This window comes from Mus caroli, chromosome 3 (genome assembly GCF_900094665.2).
Source record: "Mus caroli chromosome 3, CAROLI_EIJ_v1.1, whole genome shotgun sequence".
In the NCBI taxonomy this organism is placed as follows: Eukaryota; Metazoa; Chordata; class Mammalia; order Rodentia; family Muridae; genus Mus; species Mus caroli.
Window position 1 is genome coordinate 147917584 of NC_034572.1, and position 21037 is coordinate 147938620.

Consider the following 21037-nt stretch of genomic DNA (forward strand, 5'->3'; position numbering starts at 1 on the left):
CCCCAGTGGATCAGGATGCAGTATGAGTGCTTCCCCAGTAGATCAGGATGCAGTATGGGTGCTCCCCCAGTGGATCAGGATGCAGTATGAGTGCTTCCCCAGTAGATCAGGATGCAGTATGAGTGCTTCCCCAGTAGATCAGGATGCAGTATGGGTTCTCCCTCAGTGGATCAGAATGCAGTATGAGTGCTCCCCCAGTAGATCAGGATGCAGTATGAGTGCTCCCCCAGTAGATCAGGATGCAGGATGAGTGCTCCCCCAGTAGATCAGGATGCAGTATGGGTTCTCCCTCAGTGGATCAGAATGCAGTATGAGTGCTCCCACATTGGATCAGGATTCAGTATGGATGCTCCCCCAGTGGACCAGGATGCAGTATAGGTGCTACCCCAGAAGATCAGGGTGCAGTAGGAGTGCTCCCCCAGTGGATCAGGATGCAGTATGAGTGCTCCCCTAGTGGATCAGGGTGCAGTATGGGTGCTCCCTTAGTGGATCAGGATCAGCATTATGAATCCTGACTGCCTGAGAGAGCAGCTGATCACACTCTTCATGTTCCTCTCATTGTAAAAGCTCTCTTGGCTCCACTTGCTCTGAGTAGTTTTAATTTCCTGCCAGTATGGTGGCACGATTTTCTGGCATTTTCTTTGGAATAATTTCTATCTAGAGCCTAATGAGTGCCTGAGTTCTGGCTGGTGATAAGCGAGAGGCTGCCAGGGAGGTGCCAAGAGGCTCCTTCTGCTCTGCCTCATCTCCTTCCTCCTGCTGACAGTTCTGAAGGCACGAGTGTAGGAGAGGATCCTTTGCTGGAAGCTCTCTGACAAGCCGCAGGGCAACAGGAAAGGAAGGATGCACAAGCCGCAGGGCTTGGTCCCAAGCCTGGTCATGGGGAGAGAAGCAGGAGCATTTACCTCGGAGTGTCATCAATTGACTCATGAAGCCAAGGCTCTGACAGTGGACAGGCAGATACTCACAGCCAACACGCACAGACATAACCAAGCTTCCACCGGTTAAATAAAATGTTCTCCTATAGCTAAGAATTTAGTGTGTACATTCAGGTATCCTAAACAGATGTCAGGTTGCTGTGTTACCAACTCAATTATAACAGCAGTCTGCATGTTCAGAGCTTCAGTGTCTGTAGCAGGGGGCTTGGCAAGTTTGACTTTCTACTTTTACTCTGTTGAAGAGTTATGCCACTTTCTAGGTCTGTGAGGCTGTAAGCCAGTCTCCAGAGATGTTAGGGTGAAAGCACAGTAATGTATCATGGTCTTAGACCTAGCTGGGTCTTCATGACTCTTGAGGAAGAAAATTTAGCTTTCATAGCATCTCTGTATCCTTGCCATTTCAACCTAGAGGCAATGGACAATGCTTCTCCTTGCCTGAGAGTTAGTTCAAGAGTAGACATGGAGGTCAGCTGAGTGAGGGTAGTGATGGCTACACCACCTGGAGTCTGAGATTGAGACCTTTTGTGTTCCAGGACTACAAGAGACATGGGAATTTGACTCCATTAGTCAGGAAAGTAAGTGTGTGTGTATGTGTGCATGCATGTGTGCACGTGTGTGTGTGTGTGTGTGTGTCTGTGTGAGTGTCCAAATGCACCAAAGGTTGTCTCTCATTCCTTAGACACTTTCCTTGGTTTTTCAATTCAGGGTTGCTCATGTCCCTGGAGCTCACCAAGTAAAGTCTATCAGTTTCCAGGTATGCTCAGCACCCTTGGTTTGGGCAGCAAGCCCTAGTGAACCACTTGTCTGATGCTGGGGTCACAGGTGCACATGGCTATGCATGCCATTTTAAAGGGGATTCTGAGAATTGCATGCAAATCACCATGTTTACATGGCAAGCACCACCCATCCAGCCACCTCTCACCCCAAATTCAGGGAATTTTTACTGACTTCTTATGCTTCGGTTGCCCAGATGAGTCAAGGTACAACCACAGCTCTGTACCAGAGCAACTGACTCAGAGGAACATGACTTCCAACAATGACATGTGTGAGGTTAAGTCCAATGTCTCTGTGCACTTCTTTTCATACAAAATCTCATTTCCTGGAGGCTCTGAGAAGTGGAGTTAGATGGTCATTTCTGAAGTCTGCCTTTCCACAGCTTTGTTACCTGTAGAGGGTCTTGACTCTACACTGTCGATAAGACCAAAGGTGAAAAGAATCCCCAACTCACTGTGTCTTCTGATAACACAGCTCTGCTTTGAGACCAATCTGCCCTTTCACTTGCTCCTGCATCACAAGATGAAAATGCCACTCACCCTTCAGCACTAGTAGAGATTGGCAAGCATAAGCACTTGCTGTGAGATTGTGACCACTAAGACACCCCACTCTCCTTCCTCTATTCCTTCCCTCTCACTGCATCTCTTTGCTTTTTCTCTCACTTGACCATTGATCAAGCACCTTTCAGAAGCCAGCTCCTCATTCCTCCCACTGAAGCCTCTCTGACTGTTCAGTATTAGATAATGTCCATAAACACATTACTCATTACCCATTTCACCTGACTTTATTGACAGCAATTATCTCATTATTTCCCTCTTTCTTTTGGGGGGTGGTGGTGGTGGTTGGTCTGTCTCCTCATACTAGAACTATGACCTTAATCAGGCATGAAGATACTACCTGTATTTCTCATGGCTTCACCTCAGTTCTTGGCACAGCACCCACTGACTAGCTGCCAATGTATTTCTGATGAAGGGATAAATTAAAAGGTATAATACATTCATTATTGAAATCAAGCTGGTCCTCACTTTTACAGCAATGTTATTTAGCAGCAAAGTGAAATAATTGCATGCCTTGTTTACACCATATACATTATTTTAATTTTATTCAGCCAAGCTTTAGGTGGGAAAATAGAAGATGCTGAGTTGACATCTCAGCAATGTCCCACCATGACCTGTGTGGTCCAGCTAGGGAAGGGCTACAAGCTGAACTTGAAAGGTAAGGTGAGTTAACTAAGCCAAGAGAGGAAAAGATCCTGGCCAGGGTAACATGCCGTTCCAGTGTATTGAAATGGGAACCTGGGGGGGGGGTGTTCTGCAAGAGTCTTCTGCTTATTTACGTGACTAGGAGGTCTGTCTTAGTTGGCTTTGTTAACTTTACATAGCTTAGGGTTGTATATGAGGAAAGCATTAACTGAGGAGTCTAACTCAGATTGGTTTATGGGCATGTCTGCGAAGAATCGCCTAGATTATCAGTGATGCAGCAGGACCCAGATCACCATGAACAGCACCACTCTTACTGCAGTGTTTCTGGGCTGCACAAGAAAGCTAGCTAAGCAAGAACCTGGAAGCAAGGCAGAGAGCAAGCTCCACAAGTGTCCTGTGGCTTCTGCCTCCTGATTTCTGCTCTGATTTTCCTATAAAACTCACTAGCAAGGCATTCCCTGTTTGTATTTCTCTCAGCATTCTTATCCTCCAAGCTCTAATGGAAGTAGCTCGCTGATCTTTAAACACCCAGTGGTTCTCCCAGTACAGAATACAAATACTTCCACAGTCCTTAAATAAAACAGATTGGTCCACCAAGCACCACCCCACGCCTGGCACCAATTTCTCTCCTAGTGTCTTTTCTGTTGCTGTGATAAATCACTCCATTGAAAAGTCATGTAGAACAGAAGTTTGCTTGACTTTTACTTCTTAGGCCATAGCTGGTCACAGTGGGCTATGCACACAGGTCAATTTGACCCAGGCAATTCCTCAGTTGAGACTTCCCTCTCAGAGGACTCCAGGATGTGGTGTGTTAAAAATGAAAGCTGAAAATTGACAGAGACTCAGAAGTTAAGTCAGATATCCCTCTTATAGACATAGCTTCAGAGTCAACAGGATAACCATAATTAGTATTCCTGAAAACATTGTTCACAAGATGCCCTGTACTGGTCCCTGGAATAGATTGTCATGCCTGATGGCTCGTTCTTTACTGGTTTCATTTCAACAAGCATGCCCTGAACTTCTGTTAGGCATCAGTCACTGAGATTAAAGTTTCTGGAAGACAAAGACAGCCCCCAAACTTTTTATACAAAAGTTTGCAGTTAGTAAGGATAAGGTGTTTTAGGATGAAATGGAAAACAGATATATATGTGACAAAACAAAACATTCAAACTGGTATGTGTCGATGGTTGACATGTCACTCTTATGACAAAAGTAACTGCCCACAATGGTTGAGAAGCAGGAAATGCATGGGGCATGATATCAAGCAGGACTTTTTCCTGTAGGTGGCTGTGTGCTGAAAGCAGACTATAACTAGAGAAGTAGGCGTAAGTGATATTAAGAGAAAAATGAGTTAACAAGGTGTTAAGATGAATCAGGCAAGATATCAGAAGGGTTTGAAGTAACACAGTGGTGGTAAAAATAAAGAGGAAAGGATAGACTCAAAATATACTGAAGTGGATTGAGGGGACTTTTATTCAAATGGTCTGTGTGCTGGGGTAAGAAGGTGAGGGGGAAAAGGTCAAAGATACACACACACACATACACACAAACACACATATGTGTGTGTGTGTGTGTGTGTAAATGACACTGTGGATGGTGTCATCAGGTAGCAGAATGCATGAGGGATGCACAGTAGGAGCGTATTGATGAGGCTGATGGTCTCACATTGATCTCACACTCATGTGAGTGGTCACCTATTAGTGTGGTCCTCTGGAATCGGTAGGAATCTGAGCAAAGGTCTTCCTTAACAAGGCTTGAAAGCCCTGCCACGGTCAAGAGGATTAACATGCACAAAGAGATTTCATTACTGTCACACAGCCACATGGATCAGAATCATATTTTCAAATTATTTTAATGAAATTTTAAATAGGGATTATCAACTTTTGCTTTAGTCTTGATGTTTTAATGTTAGTAGTATGCTCTGAGCAACAAAAAAAAAAAAATGAGTAGTCTCATGACCTGGCAATTGCTTTTCTACTCTTAAGTTTTGTATAATGGGATCGCCAGGGACTGAAACCCCCTCAGTAGAGGCATCAAAGGCCTTCTCACATACTATATATGATTATTTCATATATATTAAAGCATACTGCAAATGATGAAAGACTATTTGCATCCAGGATCGATCATGTTCTAAACATGTCTCGTTCTCAGCTCCTGTCAGGATTTGGTAAAGTCAATGCTCATTGGTCGTCTTAGGTTTTAGGATAAAGCAGAGAGATATTGGGAGATATTCTTGTGCTCATTTGGTAATGAGGTGGCATGTGTGCTTCACACAGCCTCATTTTCCACTGTGTAGGCAAATGTCTGACCTCTGCAGTGAAGCAGAATTCTATCTACTCTCTGTGAACAGCTGTGCGTCTCAGACAGGCATGACTTAGCAGATAACTCCCAAAGTCTTCATAGTGGAAAGACAGCCCCTATTTCAAGGCCTCTGTAGGCAAGACATGGTGGCTCATCCCTGGATCCAAGACTTCGCAAGCTGCTGTTGAGAGGACTGCTTTGAGTTCTAGGCTGGTCTGGAGTAGAAATTGAGTTCCAGGGTAGTCTAGGCAACAGAATAAACCTCTTCCTCAATGAACCAAATGATGGGAAGTAGATTGCTTTGGTTGTTGGATCATACATTTATACAAATATACACTACATAGATATGACAAATGTGAGCTTTTGTCTCCCCAGTTTAAATATAACCCAATACTTATAGTAGCTATACTCCAGAAAATATTTGTATATAATAGCTATAGTAAGAATAAAATCTGTCCACTTAAATGATGGTTAGTATTATTACTTATATTTCAAAGAATAACTAAATATGTAAAGGGTAGTGAGTATAGAAATCCACACAGGTTTAAAATTCCATGTCAGGTTTTTATCAGCTCTTCCTTTTCCTCCCCATTGCTCCTGGTCCACTCTAGCATGCCACCCCAGGCTCACCAACCACACACCTGCTCTCCAGCTGCCTTAGAATTCAGCAAGGAAGCTATCTGAGGACTTCAGGACACATCAGTGAAAGTTTCCAGAATGGTTCATGAATCTACCACTTCTTCCCTCTATTCCTCCTCACCTTCATCCCTCAGCTACTTTTTATGGGCTACAATCTATAGGAAATCATGACTATGAAATTTCATTACTCAGTTAGAGAGGACGTGATAGCACACTTAGTATAAATAATTCATGTCCAGCTCCCCTTGTCAGAAAGAATAAACAAAGCATGTATCTCAGGACAAGAGCCTCAAGTTTTATTGTTTTGCTCACTTACTCCTAATTCTCCAACCCCAGCTTCCTGTCACTGTAAATTATGGCACCTCTGCTACATATAAATATTGCATTGTGGGTAATTAAATATTGGGGTAGAAGCTTTTGTAAATTACTTTAACTGGTGTCAGCGCTGAAGCAAATCAGGAGTTTTTAGTTCTGTTTCTAGTTTGGGTTATTTTCTGACCCTGAACAGCCTGACATAAAAGAGTGCTCTCCTTTGTCCAAGGCAGCCTTTCAAATCTAACTGCCAGACAAGCCACTGAGCTATGGGTTCAATTCTAATTGCCTGTGATCTTTTCATTTAGCAGTTTCATCTTTAATGATCGTGTAAGTCTATGTGCAGATCTTTACAATGGTTTTTCCATACTGCTTCTTAGGGCAGAGGATTTGAACATAACCAGGCTGCTAGCTACTTCTTCAGGACAATTTAAAATTGATTCACATAAGTCCTTTGTGCCCCAGGGAAAGGACAGAGTGAATCCAAGAGAGACTGGATCCTTTCCTTCACTTTCAGTCGGAATTGTAGGGAAAGCTGGAGGAACACTCTAAATACTGTAAAATTGGGGCTTGTTGCAATCTAGCTAAATATGGCTAGTTCTCAAACAGTAGACTTCAGTGCAGAACTGAGGTGAGCAGGCAACATCTTCCCAAGATTAATTTTTGTCTCCGTGTGTTAAAAGGTTCGTGTAAGTAGACAACATTCATCCTGCATGGTCCTATAAAACCAGGGTGAGTCAACTTTTCAGGGAATATTCAAAAAGTACAACTTACTATTCTAGACCCTTAAAGCACTTCTGAAGTTACTATATCAGAATAGTGAAGTGAAGGTTGGCTAAAATTTAGCTGGGGTAAGCTAAAATGTGTGCTTTAGGGCCATTAAGACACATATGGCATTGAGAAGGATGAACTACGCTGTTCTAGTCTGAGGGTAGTCTTAGATGATATAGCCAGGGTGCTCAGGGCCTTGTCATTGCCACATGATGTTGTCATCCACAAAGTCCATGCTTGGGAATTGTACAACTGAGTGACAGAAGCATCACAAAATAATCTCTCATGGTATTTGAAGTAAGTTGGGGTTTTGTGTTGGGCCATATTCTTAAATTCCTTTGGTCAGACTTCCCTAACTAATATAAGTGTCCTTTCAAACAAAGAGACCCCATCTGTGAAGTCCCTGTCTAGCTTCTCTTTCCTGGGGTAAGGCAGGTACATTCTGAATGACATCTATCCTGCTCTGTAGAGAGAACTCTGCATGGACCTCACTGTTTCTTCAACTTCCTCTTCATTTGCGCATGGAAGAGTCCATTTCTAAAGCTATCAATTAACTTGGAGATCCCTTCTCCAAGGGACAAATGATAGCATATCTTTATTGAAAACAAACAGAAACTTCTTCCCACTGACAGTAATAACAAGGCTGTGTCAGTCTTCCCAGAGTGCACGAAAATGATGCCAGAGAATGGTAGCAACAATGGTCTGATTCGCTTTGCCTCCGAACATATGCAAGCCATCCATCTGTCTCCTGGGCACTAACATTCAGCTTGTTAAAGTTCACAGTAATTATGGAAATCCATGCTGGTGCCTGGAGAATCAGTTGGACAAACAGAGATAAGAGATGGAGACCAGGGCTAGAGAAATGAGTGGGCAGACCCTCTGAACTACAGGGTTTCTGCTGTCCGTTGCTAAGGAGGCAGCACCGTAATTCATTGTTTTGTGAGGAGTGGATTCCAACAGAAAATAAAATAAATAAAGCCAGAGTTATACTATCACTCTCAATCAACTAAAGGCAAGGAAAGCGAGGTTCTGTGAAGAGCTAGCTGCAGCAGCAACTTCAGAGCTGCTTCCTCGATATGAATGCTGGGTAAAGGCTGCTTCACTGACGATCACAGCCCTTGAGAAAGGGCTGTCTGAGCATGCATGAACAAATTTGCTGTGCAGAGCAAAAAGAACCTAGTGAGGTCTTCCAAGCTTTAAACTGTGGGAGATTTCTCTACTGGCACTTAAAGATGGAGTTACTTGGAGCTTTTTAACAAGAAGTAGAAAGCTTTGGTATCTTATGGAGGTGCATGCATATCCATCAAGGGACATGCTATACACTCACAAGTGAGTTCTGAAAGCTCTAAACGGAAATGTGTCCAAATGCCCGTGGACAGAAGAATAAGTGGAATGAGTTGTGATACTGCCTCAAAACCTTCCACTAAGCAGCCATATGAATTGCGGCCTGCAGTTGCCTGCAGAGAGAAGGGTTGATCTCACAAGTTGTTGGACAACAGGAACTAGATACAGTGACATATACCACAACACAAGTCCATTAGTCAGTGAAGGAAGCTGTGGCAGCTCCTTGGGGGAAGGGATTAGAAGAGATTATCAGGAGTGTTTCTGGGGCTTGGGTGCTGTGAAAGGTTTTCATTGGCTTCTGGGTGGGTGTAGGAATCTGTTTAGCTATGTGGATGCAGCTTGTGTAAGGATATAAAGTGTTTGCTGTTTCACCACTATTTTACTGACTCTCCTGTATAAAAGGAATCCCACATCATTTTTTTTTTTTCACTAGCGAACTTCAGGCTTGTGTATTTTTCTGTCTCTCTGTATCTAAGCTTACAGTAGTTCCGCATTTCATCCTTCAAACTCCATCTCTCTTCTCCTTAATGGACTTCACCCTATTCAGGCACAAAACCTTCTAGATCAACTTTGTAGCTGAGATAGCCTACCGCTTGGTAATTTTGTGTGCCAGTGCAATCTTTAAGGATTCTCACACTTAAAAGAAAATGAGAAACTTATTTTACATATACTTTAAATATCTTAAATTTCAAAGAGGAAACTGGATTAGAGGATAAAATTGGGAAGGTGATGGAAGAGCTGTGCAAAGGAGAGAACCCAGGGAAGGACAAGGAAAGCTAAAGGCCATTAGGAAAATTATATGGAAGCCTACTGCTATAGAAGCTTTCTAAATTATCTACATATATGGAAGGGGTCTAAATGAAATCATCAAATTCACGTCTCATGCCACCAAGTAAAACCTCAAGTGCCAGAAACTTGTTATATTTTGTTGAGCCGTTGGATACTACCACAGTGTATTGCCAAGATTATTGGTTATTTTTCATGGCATGGGAAGGCCAGATGGGTGAAGAGAGTGCTGACTCATGTCATACAACCTGAGGAAATCAAGTTATCACCCAACTAGAAGCTTCATATTTCTGACTGGCTTTCCTGGTATAAGGTGCTCTACTGGAGAAGAAAGCTAATCACCAATTCACCCACCTATAAACCCTGTGACCTGCCTGCAAGATATACTGGCTCAGTAGTGGTACAAATGTTATAGGAGTGATCATTCACTTTTTGATTAGATTTAAGACCCATTCTGTGACATGGAACCCATATCTGACACTGCTTAAGTGACCAGGAATCTGATACTAGATGGGTCATGGGCTCAGGGAAACCCCACTACTGTTATTTGGCTCAAGAGACATGGTAATACAACAGTTTCTAATAGCATACTGCTACACACATGGATTGATGCACATCATGGATTCAGTGCACATCACTGAAGCTTCTTGAGGCAGTAGATTGAAATTAAGACGCATCCACGAACTGGATATTGTACAGAGCATGAGAGAATTGAGTACGGAATGGAATGTATTTATCAAATCCCTTGCCTCACATCTCTGGGACCTATTCATCAAGGGGTTGGGGGGTAGAAAGAGTGTAAAGCAGAGAAATGAGGGGTGATTCCAAGGAAAAGAATTGACACACATATGAATTCAGAGATTATCGCAGCTCACACAAGACCTGTGATTCAAGCCAGGCAGGTCTCAGAACATAGAAGAGGAAGTAGACACAGGGTTCTACCCCTAAGCAAGAAGCTATTTACAATTGATACATTGCAGCAAAGGGGAAATGGGTTTTCTATAATGGAGTATCACTGGGTTTATCAACCACACTCCAAGATAGATCTCACACTATTTACTGCCCACCACTGTGCATGACACAAAATTATCATGCCTATTAGGTAAACTCTTTTAGTGTATGCCAACAGCCCTTTGGGTTCCACCAAACCAAAAGTCAGGGATGGCATCACATCCCATTGGACACTTAGAGACGTCCTTACATGACATGTATATCTGATGTTTTCATCAATTTATTTGAAAATGTCATAGTTTATGACTTTATTTTGTTCTGTAGCTATAAAATCTTCACAAAACTATTAACATATTAGACTATCATATTTCAATAACCTAAATCTGTGTTTTTGGGTCATGGTTGCTCAATTTAGCTCTGGAATAAACTCTCTCTTATTCCTTTTAAAGTGAAACCTGTGTGTTTTGTGTCATATCTCCCTTGTTTTATAACACAGAAATCCTTAGCAGAGTTTAAACTGACAAATGTTCTCTCTTTCATATACATACATAAACACAGAAATACATATATATGTATAATATATAAATACATACACACAGAAATACATATATACACACATACATACACACATACATATATATAATACATAAATATATATACATATAAATATATATATATACATGCATTCACACATAATACATATATATAATACATAAATACATACACACATAAACACATATACATATACACACATACCTTCACACATAAATACACACATAATATATATAATACATAAATGCATATACATATAAATACATATGTATACACACATATACACACATAGTACATATATATAATACATAAGTACATACACACGAAATACATATATACATATACACACATACATACATAAATACATATATATAATACACAAATGCATATACACATGAATATACATATGCACACACATATATAATACATACATATATAACATAGATCAACATTTTCTTTAAGATATAAAAACCAACTCTAAACCACTCTGCTATGGTCACTTATCTCTGTCTTGTTTATCTAGAGCTTAGAATTAAAGCAGCCCAGTCCTTTTTCAGCATCAATGCTAAGAATGAATCGGCTCATTTACAGTCCAAAAGTTGCTTTCTCTAATAATGGCCTGCTGGATTCTGATTCAAGTCCCCAGAGCCTTACACACAATTTACAGAGGAAGTGGAAGGGTTCATGTCATATAAGCACAGAAATTACTGATGCATTGACATAATCTATGCACATGGTTCACTGTGTCGCTGCAGAGATGCGATGATTAAAAACATACCTTTCTCATAAGCCCACATCAAACATGTCTGCTCATCTTTTTCACCACTAGACCTGCTGGGATCACAAGCAACTAGATTCATATCTGCACCATTATCCAGTAGGAACTGAACCAGGCGGATGTGGCCATGGTAGCAAGCAGAGTGTAATCCTGTGATGGAAAAGAACAAAAGGAGGAAAAGAAGAAAAGACGCTTTGATGTCAAAAGAGTCACCCCACAAACAGGGTTGTTTGCAGAGATACAAATCCCTAATTGCAGTGCAATGAAGAGTTAATCTTATTACTGAGAAAACAGGTAATATATTCAGCAATAGAGGGACTCTAGTCTGGACCACCTTCCATACTGACTATATTAACTTGGTGTGTTTTAATTTTTCATTCCTCTTTCTACAATAATTATCAAGAACAAATATTGCCTTTACAAAGATAGTAATAAAGACTTCAATGAGTATTTTTCTTGAGCACCACACCAAGGGCAGATAAATGCCATGATCATCAACCTACTGTGATGGAGGGAACACAGGGTGCAAAGATTGTATGCAGGTTTGAACACAACAGGGAGACTGGACAGTCCCTGGGGAAACTCAATTGCTTTTTAATATTGCCATTTACCATTAATTCTAGATGATTCTAATTGATAAAAACACCGCATCCACTGGGGCCTGACCATTATCAGCCTCTAGGCTCAACACCGGTTTTGAGAACTGACAGTCACGGGTAGACATGATGTTCCCAGCAGTCTTACCTGTGTGCCCATCTCTTCCTCGATGGTTAATGTTCACAGCATTCTGATCAAGAAGGAATTTGACCAGGTCAATGTTCTTGCCATAGGTACAAGCACTGTAGAAGCAGAAAATAAGGAAGAGAGCTTCCTATATGCTGAGTCATGTCTCCACAGAAGTCCTATATCCCAGAATTCTACTATAGACTCTATTTAGAAATATTGCCTTCTAAGACATAGTGGAAATGCAGTAGGGTCATTACAGTAGATCCTAACCCAATCTGGTTGATGACTTTATGGGAAATGGAACTTGGGGTAAAGATGACACAGGCAGAAGGCTGAATACAGGAAAGCAGAGGAATGGTGATAATCTTCAATCTAAAAGGAGCATTTGTACAGGAGACCAAAGTTGTCAGTATATTGTATATCTGAAAATGTGAAATGGTGTATTGCTGTTGTTTAGATTGCCCAGGATGTGTCCTTATGGGAACCATAAGAAATGATACAAATTAATTAATACAAATTAATGAATCCAGGACAATCCAGAGAGAGAGACAGAGACAGCGACAGAGACAGAGATAGACAGAGAGAGACAGAGAAAGACAGAGAGACAGAGACAGACAGAGAGACAGAGACAGACAGAGAGACAGAGACAGACAGACAGAGAGAGTTAAACACACAGAGAAACAGAAGCAGAGAGGCAGAGACAGTCATAGACAGAGACAGAAGGAAGGGGGGGGGAGAGAAAAGGAGCTGAGAGGAGGTAACAGGGCTCCTGTGAGTGCTGCTTACCAAGGGCAACAGAACCACACATTAAACATCTGGAGCAAACAAAGATTTGTATGAAATTATTAGTATTTTGAGCAAGTGTTCTCATTGTTGTCAGTTCACCTTTAACCTAGCAGATCCGTGCAAGACAATCAAATGTGTATTACAGACAAACTTTTGTCAAATTGAGGTAACAGTCTGAAATTAATCCCCAGGAAAATGACCCAGATCTGTCAAAGGCTTCTGTGACCAGAGAGTTGGTGCTCGCCAGAGAGTAGGTGCTCCAGGTTGTCCCTGTTCAGGGAGCATGCTTACACCTCCTCCAGGGATCTGGAGTATGATCGGGACTCTGAGCCTGAGGTTTTATTTTATCCTCTCTACTTGTGTCATGCTGTTGAAATTTCATGCTATGGATCTGTAACACACACACCCCGTGGAGCATGCTCATGATCAGCTCTTCCCAGGTGGAAGTAACACTGGCATATTTAAGGACCCCAAACAATTAATATTTTTATAGATGAATTTAACATCTTTGAACTACTTAGATGGAATTTTGACTTCATGTGTTTCCTGCGAAAGCTGAGATCCATGGGGGAAGGGTTTGTGTAAGGCAGACATGTGGCCCGTGGGATACCTGCCTTGTAGCTGGGGCAGGAGCAACTTACAGGAGCAAGGGCTCTTTTTGGCTCACAGTTAAAGAGAGAAGAGTTTGTTATGCAGGGAAGGCAAGCAGCAGAACCTGGGGCAGCAGATCAGCCAGGGCTGCCGTCAGGAAGTAAAGGGAGACAGGCTGGCTCCACTAGTTTTCTTCCCTTGTGCATTTTATAGACCTGGAAACTGCCACTCACTTTCAAGACTGTCTCCCCTTCCCCGCTGCTAAGCTCTTCTAGATACATCCCCACATCCAGGGTTAATTTTGGATCCAGTCTAATCTGACTAATTTTAAATTGAGTCAGGAAGAAAATAAAGATTAAGCAATGATAATTGGCTTTTGTTTTGAACAAGCAAGTGTCAGAAATGCCCCCCCTCTCCTGCAATTGGCCTCTACAGAAAATGGTCACTCTTGCAATCCTCCAAAACCCTAGGAAGCTGAGGCTTCCTCATATAGCATATGGATCAGCACCCATCCAACCGTGGCTAGAGGAAGAGAGCAGGGACTCAGTTCTAGTAGAGGCAGTCTCCTGCATCTCACTACTTCTTCCTCCTGGGATGGCCTTGAGGAAGCCATTCTTAATGAAACTGCCCTGTGTGACAAATAATTGCCCACTTCTTCCTGGTGTCAGTAGGATGGCACACATAGCAGTGTGTGTGCTGGTGGACACACTTCTGGTCACCTTCACACTTCACAGAAGGGCTTCTGTAAGGAGATAAGTGATCCTAGTGTGTTAATGTTTCTACTTCCATCAACAGAGGGCAGGTCTGCAGTAAGTCTTCCTTGAATGACTCACCGGGTTAATAAATCGATAATCATCACTATCTTGGTAAAATGGTTCCTTATCACCTTCAACTATTTACATTGGAAGTTGAACTGCAATGTTACCCATTAAATATAGTTCATTGTCCAAGTTGCTTTATTAGTACTTTCAAAACAACTAGTTATAGGACTTGGCAGGTCAAAAACATATATTGGTATATACATGTGTGTGTTTATGTGACTATACCTAGATATGTACATGTGTGTATATATGTATGCATGTATGTATAGATGTATGTGTTCATATGTATACATACATATATGCATGTGTATATGCTTATCCATGTGTGTGGATACACACACATACATATATACACATATGCATGCACACATGCACATACACACATATGCATGCACACATGCACATACACACATATGCATGCACACACACATACACACACACACACACACACACACACACACATTCTATCATGGTTATGTTATATTGTAGACCTGACTGTATGAATAAATCCTTGGGGTGTAAGTGAGTTACACCTTTGCACGTGCCTGTGAGTATTTTCCCAGAGAGGTTTAACCTCTCCTGAATGTAGGTGGCAGTGTCCCATGTGCAGTGTCCTAGACTAAACACAGAAAGGGAAAGGAGGTGCTAGCAGCGTGGTAGCCCTCACCTCTGATGCCTGGCTGCCCATGTAAGGCAAACAGCTGCCCAGTCTCCAGCTATCATGCCATTCATACCTTGCCGTACTGTGTCTCCTCAGACTGTGAGACAGAATAGAACCTCCCTGCTTGTTGCTCCATGTGAGCTTTTTATTTGGCCATAGCAACAAGGGAAGTAGTTAATAGATAATTAGATTTGCTTCAATTTCAAAAGATTTCTGAAGTTAAATGTGATAATGTACACAATAACCTGGAGTATGGTCTCTGATTCCTCCCTAGGTGGTAGTTTCCTTAACTTTCCTTTCTTTGTAATGGATTTGATTGTTAAAAAAACAAGCCACCCTGCAAACCCATATTATATCTGAAGGTTTGATGCCTGATATAGAAGTGCAGGGTTAATGTTACTTTAGGATCAAAGAGTCTTTTACTTTTCTATTATTCGCCAATGCAAACCAAACAATACACAGACAACAGATCAGCCTGGAGTATGGTTTTTAGAAGTTGCAAATTAGCTGAGAAATATGTGATGTCTAAGCTAGTCAAAGTTTATTAAGTTCAAATTATTTTTGTAGCAAAATAACAACCCTTTCCAAGCAAGGGCTCCTAATGTTGTGAAGCACCTACTTCCTCCTAGAAAGCTTAGGAGCTGCTGTGGCTCCCGGATCAGCAGCCCCTTGCTTCATTCATGGGGTGCATCTTTCCCAATCCCAGCTGATCTTTCAGGGCACTTCGCTAAGCATACTGGAAAAGGTTTTTATGGATTCCAAGAAAAGAGCTACATCCTGGGTATCCCAATACCATCCTAACTAGGCTTTTAGCAGCTGGCAGATGGATATCTTGGGTAGACACATTTGCACATAAGGTTTAAGAAAGTGAGGGAGAAAGTGTCGCATTTGATGTTGATGAATCCTAGTAATGAGATTCTTGTCAGAGAGAGCATACAGCTCCTCATGGCAGCTTTTCAGAGAGTGAGTAGCAATATGCTTACAGATGTTGATAGGCCTGTTGCCTTGGCAACATCAGTCCATGTCTTTGTGGCTCCAGCCAGAAAAGCAGCATCTGGAGACAGATCCATTTGCTGATGGAAGCACCTGCTTCAACATTGCCTTTCTGTGCCCAGCCAGGCTTTTCTTCTGCCCTACCTGTGTGCTCACTTTCTGACTTCAACATCTGTCACTGTTTGTTATGGCTTTGTATACATGACTTGGGGTGCTGAGTGGTGTCAGCCAAACTCAGTGTCTGGCACAAAGAGATATTCTCTACCTGTGAAAAGCTGTCTCGCTGAAGATGTTTTCCTTAGTCAGACTTTCAGTTCCTGTTACGTGGACAATTTCCTTGGCAACTTCAAAATTTCCATTGTAGCATGCCCTGGATGGGAAGAAGATACTTTAATAAGCAAAAGGACATGAGTTGGACATGATAAATGCTAAGGCATACTCACAGGTGCAAAGGAGTGTCACCATAGATGTTAATGACATGAGGCTGAACCTCCAAGTCACTCTGGAGCAAGTAGGTCACTATATTGTGGTGTCCAAATCGAGAACAGAAATGTAGAGGGACATGGTCTTCATTGTCCTGAGCGTTCACTGCCATTGATAAAAAAGCACAGATATGTCATCTGGAATCCATTCTTTCTTACCCTTCATATGTATACTGTCGTGTGCTTTGCCTACATGCCCAAGATACTCTTGGAAATTGCCAGTTACTGTTTATAATAGAGGAAGCTTAAGTGCAACCAATGTGAAAAGTTAAACTTCTATTTTATTGTCTATTATCATATCAAGCAGGCTTTTTTTTAGTGCTCGTAATTCTATGGACTACAGCTAATCAAATTTGTCTTGCAGTGGTGTAGTCATTTTGGTCTCTTTCCCATAAGTATCCATTCCAAACTGACTCCCTTTTTCATCTGACTGATGTTCAATTAAACTTTGAAAAGTCCTTGACTGTTGAGAAGGTCAGTGGACATAGACCTTTGCTGCTAAACCTGTGGAACTGAGTTCTCTCCCCAGGCTCCACATGGTAAAAGGAAAAAAAAAAAACTGACTCTTATATGTTGTTCTCTGGCCTCCTCAACATAAGCTTCTGTACATTCCATGCCCAATATGCAAATCTCATCTAGATCACTAAACCCAGTCATGCTGATTCAGTGGGTGGAGGTGACAGCCAGTCATCTGAAAGTTTAGGGCGCTGTACAGGAGGTGCTGTACCCCTCAGCTGAGAAACTTGGCACTATTTTATACTAATAGAGAAGCATTTCAGAGGAGGATGCTTAACTGGATCTCTGTCTTTTTCTCTTAACCATACAGCTTTATAAGTATCTGAAGATTCTGTGTGGAACCTGAATATGTGAATTGAGATGACATACTAACACAGAGATTGGAAAATATTCTCTAGCACTCCTTAAATGTTAGGTTCTAACAGACAGGAAAAGGACCATTTGGAAGCTCCAGACAGGCGAAGGTGAGCCTGAAGAAGTTATCTGTGCTGCTCTTGGACAATTCTCAGCAGAGACCCTCCATTCTCCACACTTATTCAGATTGGGCATCCCCCATCTATGACACCTTTCAGTCCTCTGCATATTAGACCCTGGCTGAAGTGGAAATTTCTTTGTGTCATGTGATATTATTCTGGAAATTGCCTTATTAAACGATGTTTTTGTTGAAGCAGACACATGGAAGGATGCTTGCAAAGAACAGGTATATGGTGTTTTTCTGGAAGCTACCTGGAAAAAGGGCTTGTGATGTTTTGCCTGAGAGGATACTTAAGAAAACACGTGATGTTTGGATAGGGTATAAAAATAACCTAACAAACAGTGGATGATACTATGTGGTATTGGTTCACCTTGCCACTCAAGACTTTACAGAGAGAAATGCAACAAAGAATTTCTAGTCGTTTTCAGGCAGCTTCTTGCTGCTTCTGTGGACTCCATCTAATTGGCAGAACCTCCCAGTTTCTTCTGGATCAAACTGCCATTGCTGATTCATGAGTGGTGTTTGCAAGCGGATTGAGCTAACACTGCTGATTCATGTGTACTGAACTGCTGATATTCTGACAATGCAGACTAGATTCACCTCAAATAACTATTTCTAATCAGGTCCATATCCTCCTTTTCCCTACTAGCCTTTACTTTCCACTACCTCTTGTGGGCTAGAAGGGAGGTTAAGACATTTAAGTACACTTGTTAAAGAGGGTTTTGAAGAATATAAGATACACCCGACTTTGGAGCTCATGACATAGGAGTACAGAACATAGTCCTGGCAATATGGTCACTAGTGACAGTAATGTTATCCAGTCTCTCCTGGTAGTGATTCCAGCCACAGGATCAGGGTCCTGGCTGGCCCTTTGTAGAATCCCAATGTCTGCATGTGTCTGGCGTTGCTGGCATCATGTCTCTATGGGACACCTTTAGGGTTGTGAGTTGGAGATGGTTCTTTCCTGGGAGAGCTCTGAGCCTGACTCCTCTGCTCTGTTCAGACTCAAAAGCTACCTCACATCTATTTATTCTCCTTTCAGAAAACAACAGGAAAAAAGTCGTCTGGGAAGCAAAGGGCTCGTTTGTTTTATCTTTTCCAGTCATAATCCACCACAGAGGGAACTTAGGACAGGAACTCAAATAGGAAATGAACAAGAAACCATGGGAGGATGGAACTTACTGGCTCAATCATGGATCACTTTCAGCTAGCTCTCTGACAGCCCAGGACTAATGTCTCAGGGCTGGTGCTGCATGTTGTGCACTGGGTCCTCCTATCAATCATTAATTATGATGTTCTCTCAAAGCCATGTCTAGGGGCCAGTCTGATAAAAGCAACTCTTTGATTGAGGGTCTTTCTACCAAAGCGTGTCTAGGTTGTATCTAGTTTACAGTGGGCACTAATCAGGACAACAGCCTTTTAACACTGTCCTTTCATCCTTTCATCCTTATTAATTAGCTTTGGATCTGACTGTAGTCTCACTTTTTAAATAGTCACCAACCATCTATCACTGTATCAGTGTTAAGATACTAATACTTTATCAGTCATGGCTATAACAGAGCCATTATTGGAAACAAACAGAAAACATTCATGAACCTTATGTTCGTAATGCATTTAGAGTGATATTTTTTATGCACACACATTTAATGAAGTTCATTCTACCTATTTCCTAATTTCCCTTACAAGTCTTTGTGTTAAAACCAATAAACTATAAATACATAAAAATATATCTTCTAAGAACATTAAGTCTAGTTGCAAGACAGGCTTAATAATAACTGAACACCAACTGCTCAATTCTAGGTCTGACGGTAATTCAATATCTGGGGAAGAAAATAATTGGATCAGCTGTTCTAGACACATTTGCTTTATTATGATTTTTCTTTCCGAAGTCACTTATTATTTGATGTGTTTTTACAAGCAGAAGGAACAGGGGAAACATTGTTAAATGATGAACAATCTCTAGGGAAAGTTAGGGAAGACCATAGACTCAAAAGCACATGTAGCATATTCGGACTGGTGACACACCATCAGGTAGCAGTTAATGATGATGGATTCACTTGCTAGCGGCTGCATTTGTTGACAGCCCCTCTCATTAATTACCCTGTAAGGTCTTAAGTAAACAGATAATCTTCAGCTATAGCCCCCAAATTCTCCTGAAAACCTGTGAGCAATGCCTCAGAAGAACACCCTTACTCCGGAAGACAATCCTGCTTGGTTTTGATCTGCTTGTCTATTTAATTTATTTCTCATGTTCTGTGAGAAACCTGGTAGAGTCAATGACATGGGTACATGCTAGAGCCCATGGAATTAGGAGTTTCTTCCAAGGTTCCCAAGTTTCCACTGAAGCTTTCAAGGAATAGTGGCACAGTCCTGTGGCCACTATGGAGAGCCGACCGGCCATCGTCACCTCTCCCATTGCTATTCCTCTTCATCAGAAACAAGTGAACTTCAAGGTTTCCCTAGCTGATAAACTCTCCTCCCTGTGCTGCAGGCATTCTGCCTTCCACTATACACTGAAGGGAGATGGCATCAGACATAGGGTTCACACAGCTTTGCCATGGTCATTGTGAGATATTTTTCTTTCTCTTGGACTGATTTACAGAGACTAAAATATAAAAATTTTTACATTATCCAGGAACACTGAGATATGATGATATTTATCAATATTTTATCTTTTACTAAAGCCAGGCCTGGCAGTGCAGGTAGGTTCTCTGATCCCAGATGGATCCAACATAGGAAGATGAGAGCTTCAAGACCAGCCTGAACTGTAGAATGAGTTCAATATTTTTCTTTTCTTTATTTTTCTTTTCTTTTTTTTTAATTCGGTGCTTTCTTCATTCACATCTCCAGTGCTATCCTAAAAGTCCCCCACCCTCTCCCCCACTAACTCCCCACCCACCCACTCCCACTTCCCGGCCCTGGTGTTCCCCTGCACTGAGGCATATAAAGTCTGCACGACCAATGGGCCTCTCTTTCCACTGATGGCCGGCAAGGCCATCCTCTGATACATATGCAGCTAGAGACGCGAGCTCCGGGGGGCACTGGTTAGTTCATATTGCTGTTCCACCCATAGGGTTGCAGATCCCCTCAGCTCCTTGGGTACTCTCTCTAGCTCCTGTCAGCAAGGTAACTTCATGAATACTTGTCACCAAAATGATGAGTTATTTCTTAGCAATAGGCAGTTTATTTAGCATGGGCAAAGCACTGAGGCTCAATCCCCAGCAAAGCAAGTAAAAACTCTAACCAATGTATTTAAATAAAAGAGTCCTTCAAAGGAATACATGCACTTCATTATCAGGAAAACATTTCACAGTCACTTCCATTTTTAAAGAGAATGATTGCCTACCAGTGGTTTTTGAAAGACTGTTGGATGGTTGGATATGGAACTCCCTCTTCCTTATTTCTGATTCCTGACATTACCATAAAACCAAACTTCGAGATCAAGTCAGCAATGACGGAAAAGACTATCCACTGTTTAAAATAAATTACACATGCTTACTAAATAAATGTCCCGTCACAAATCTGCATAATTATTTCAATGGCATATGTTTAAAATAAAGCAGTCATCCTGACCATGATCTTATAGGCTCTTTTAGAATGATTTTTCCTCTTAGTTGTGCATGTATGTACCTCTGGTG

The 21037-nt window shown here is 41.7% G+C and overlaps 1 protein-coding gene across 1 annotated transcript in view; it reads right to left on the minus strand.

Moving 5' to 3' along the window:
• Tnni3k (TNNI3 interacting kinase) overlaps positions 1-21037 on the minus strand; it is a 259531-nt gene that overhangs the window by 152572 nt on the left and 85922 nt on the right. The window contains 4 exon segments of the mRNA XM_021157700.2: positions 11349-11498; positions 12093-12187; positions 16192-16296; positions 16370-16514. Coding sequence (XP_021013359.1) covers positions 11349-11498; positions 12093-12187; positions 16192-16296; positions 16370-16514 — 495 coding nt within the window.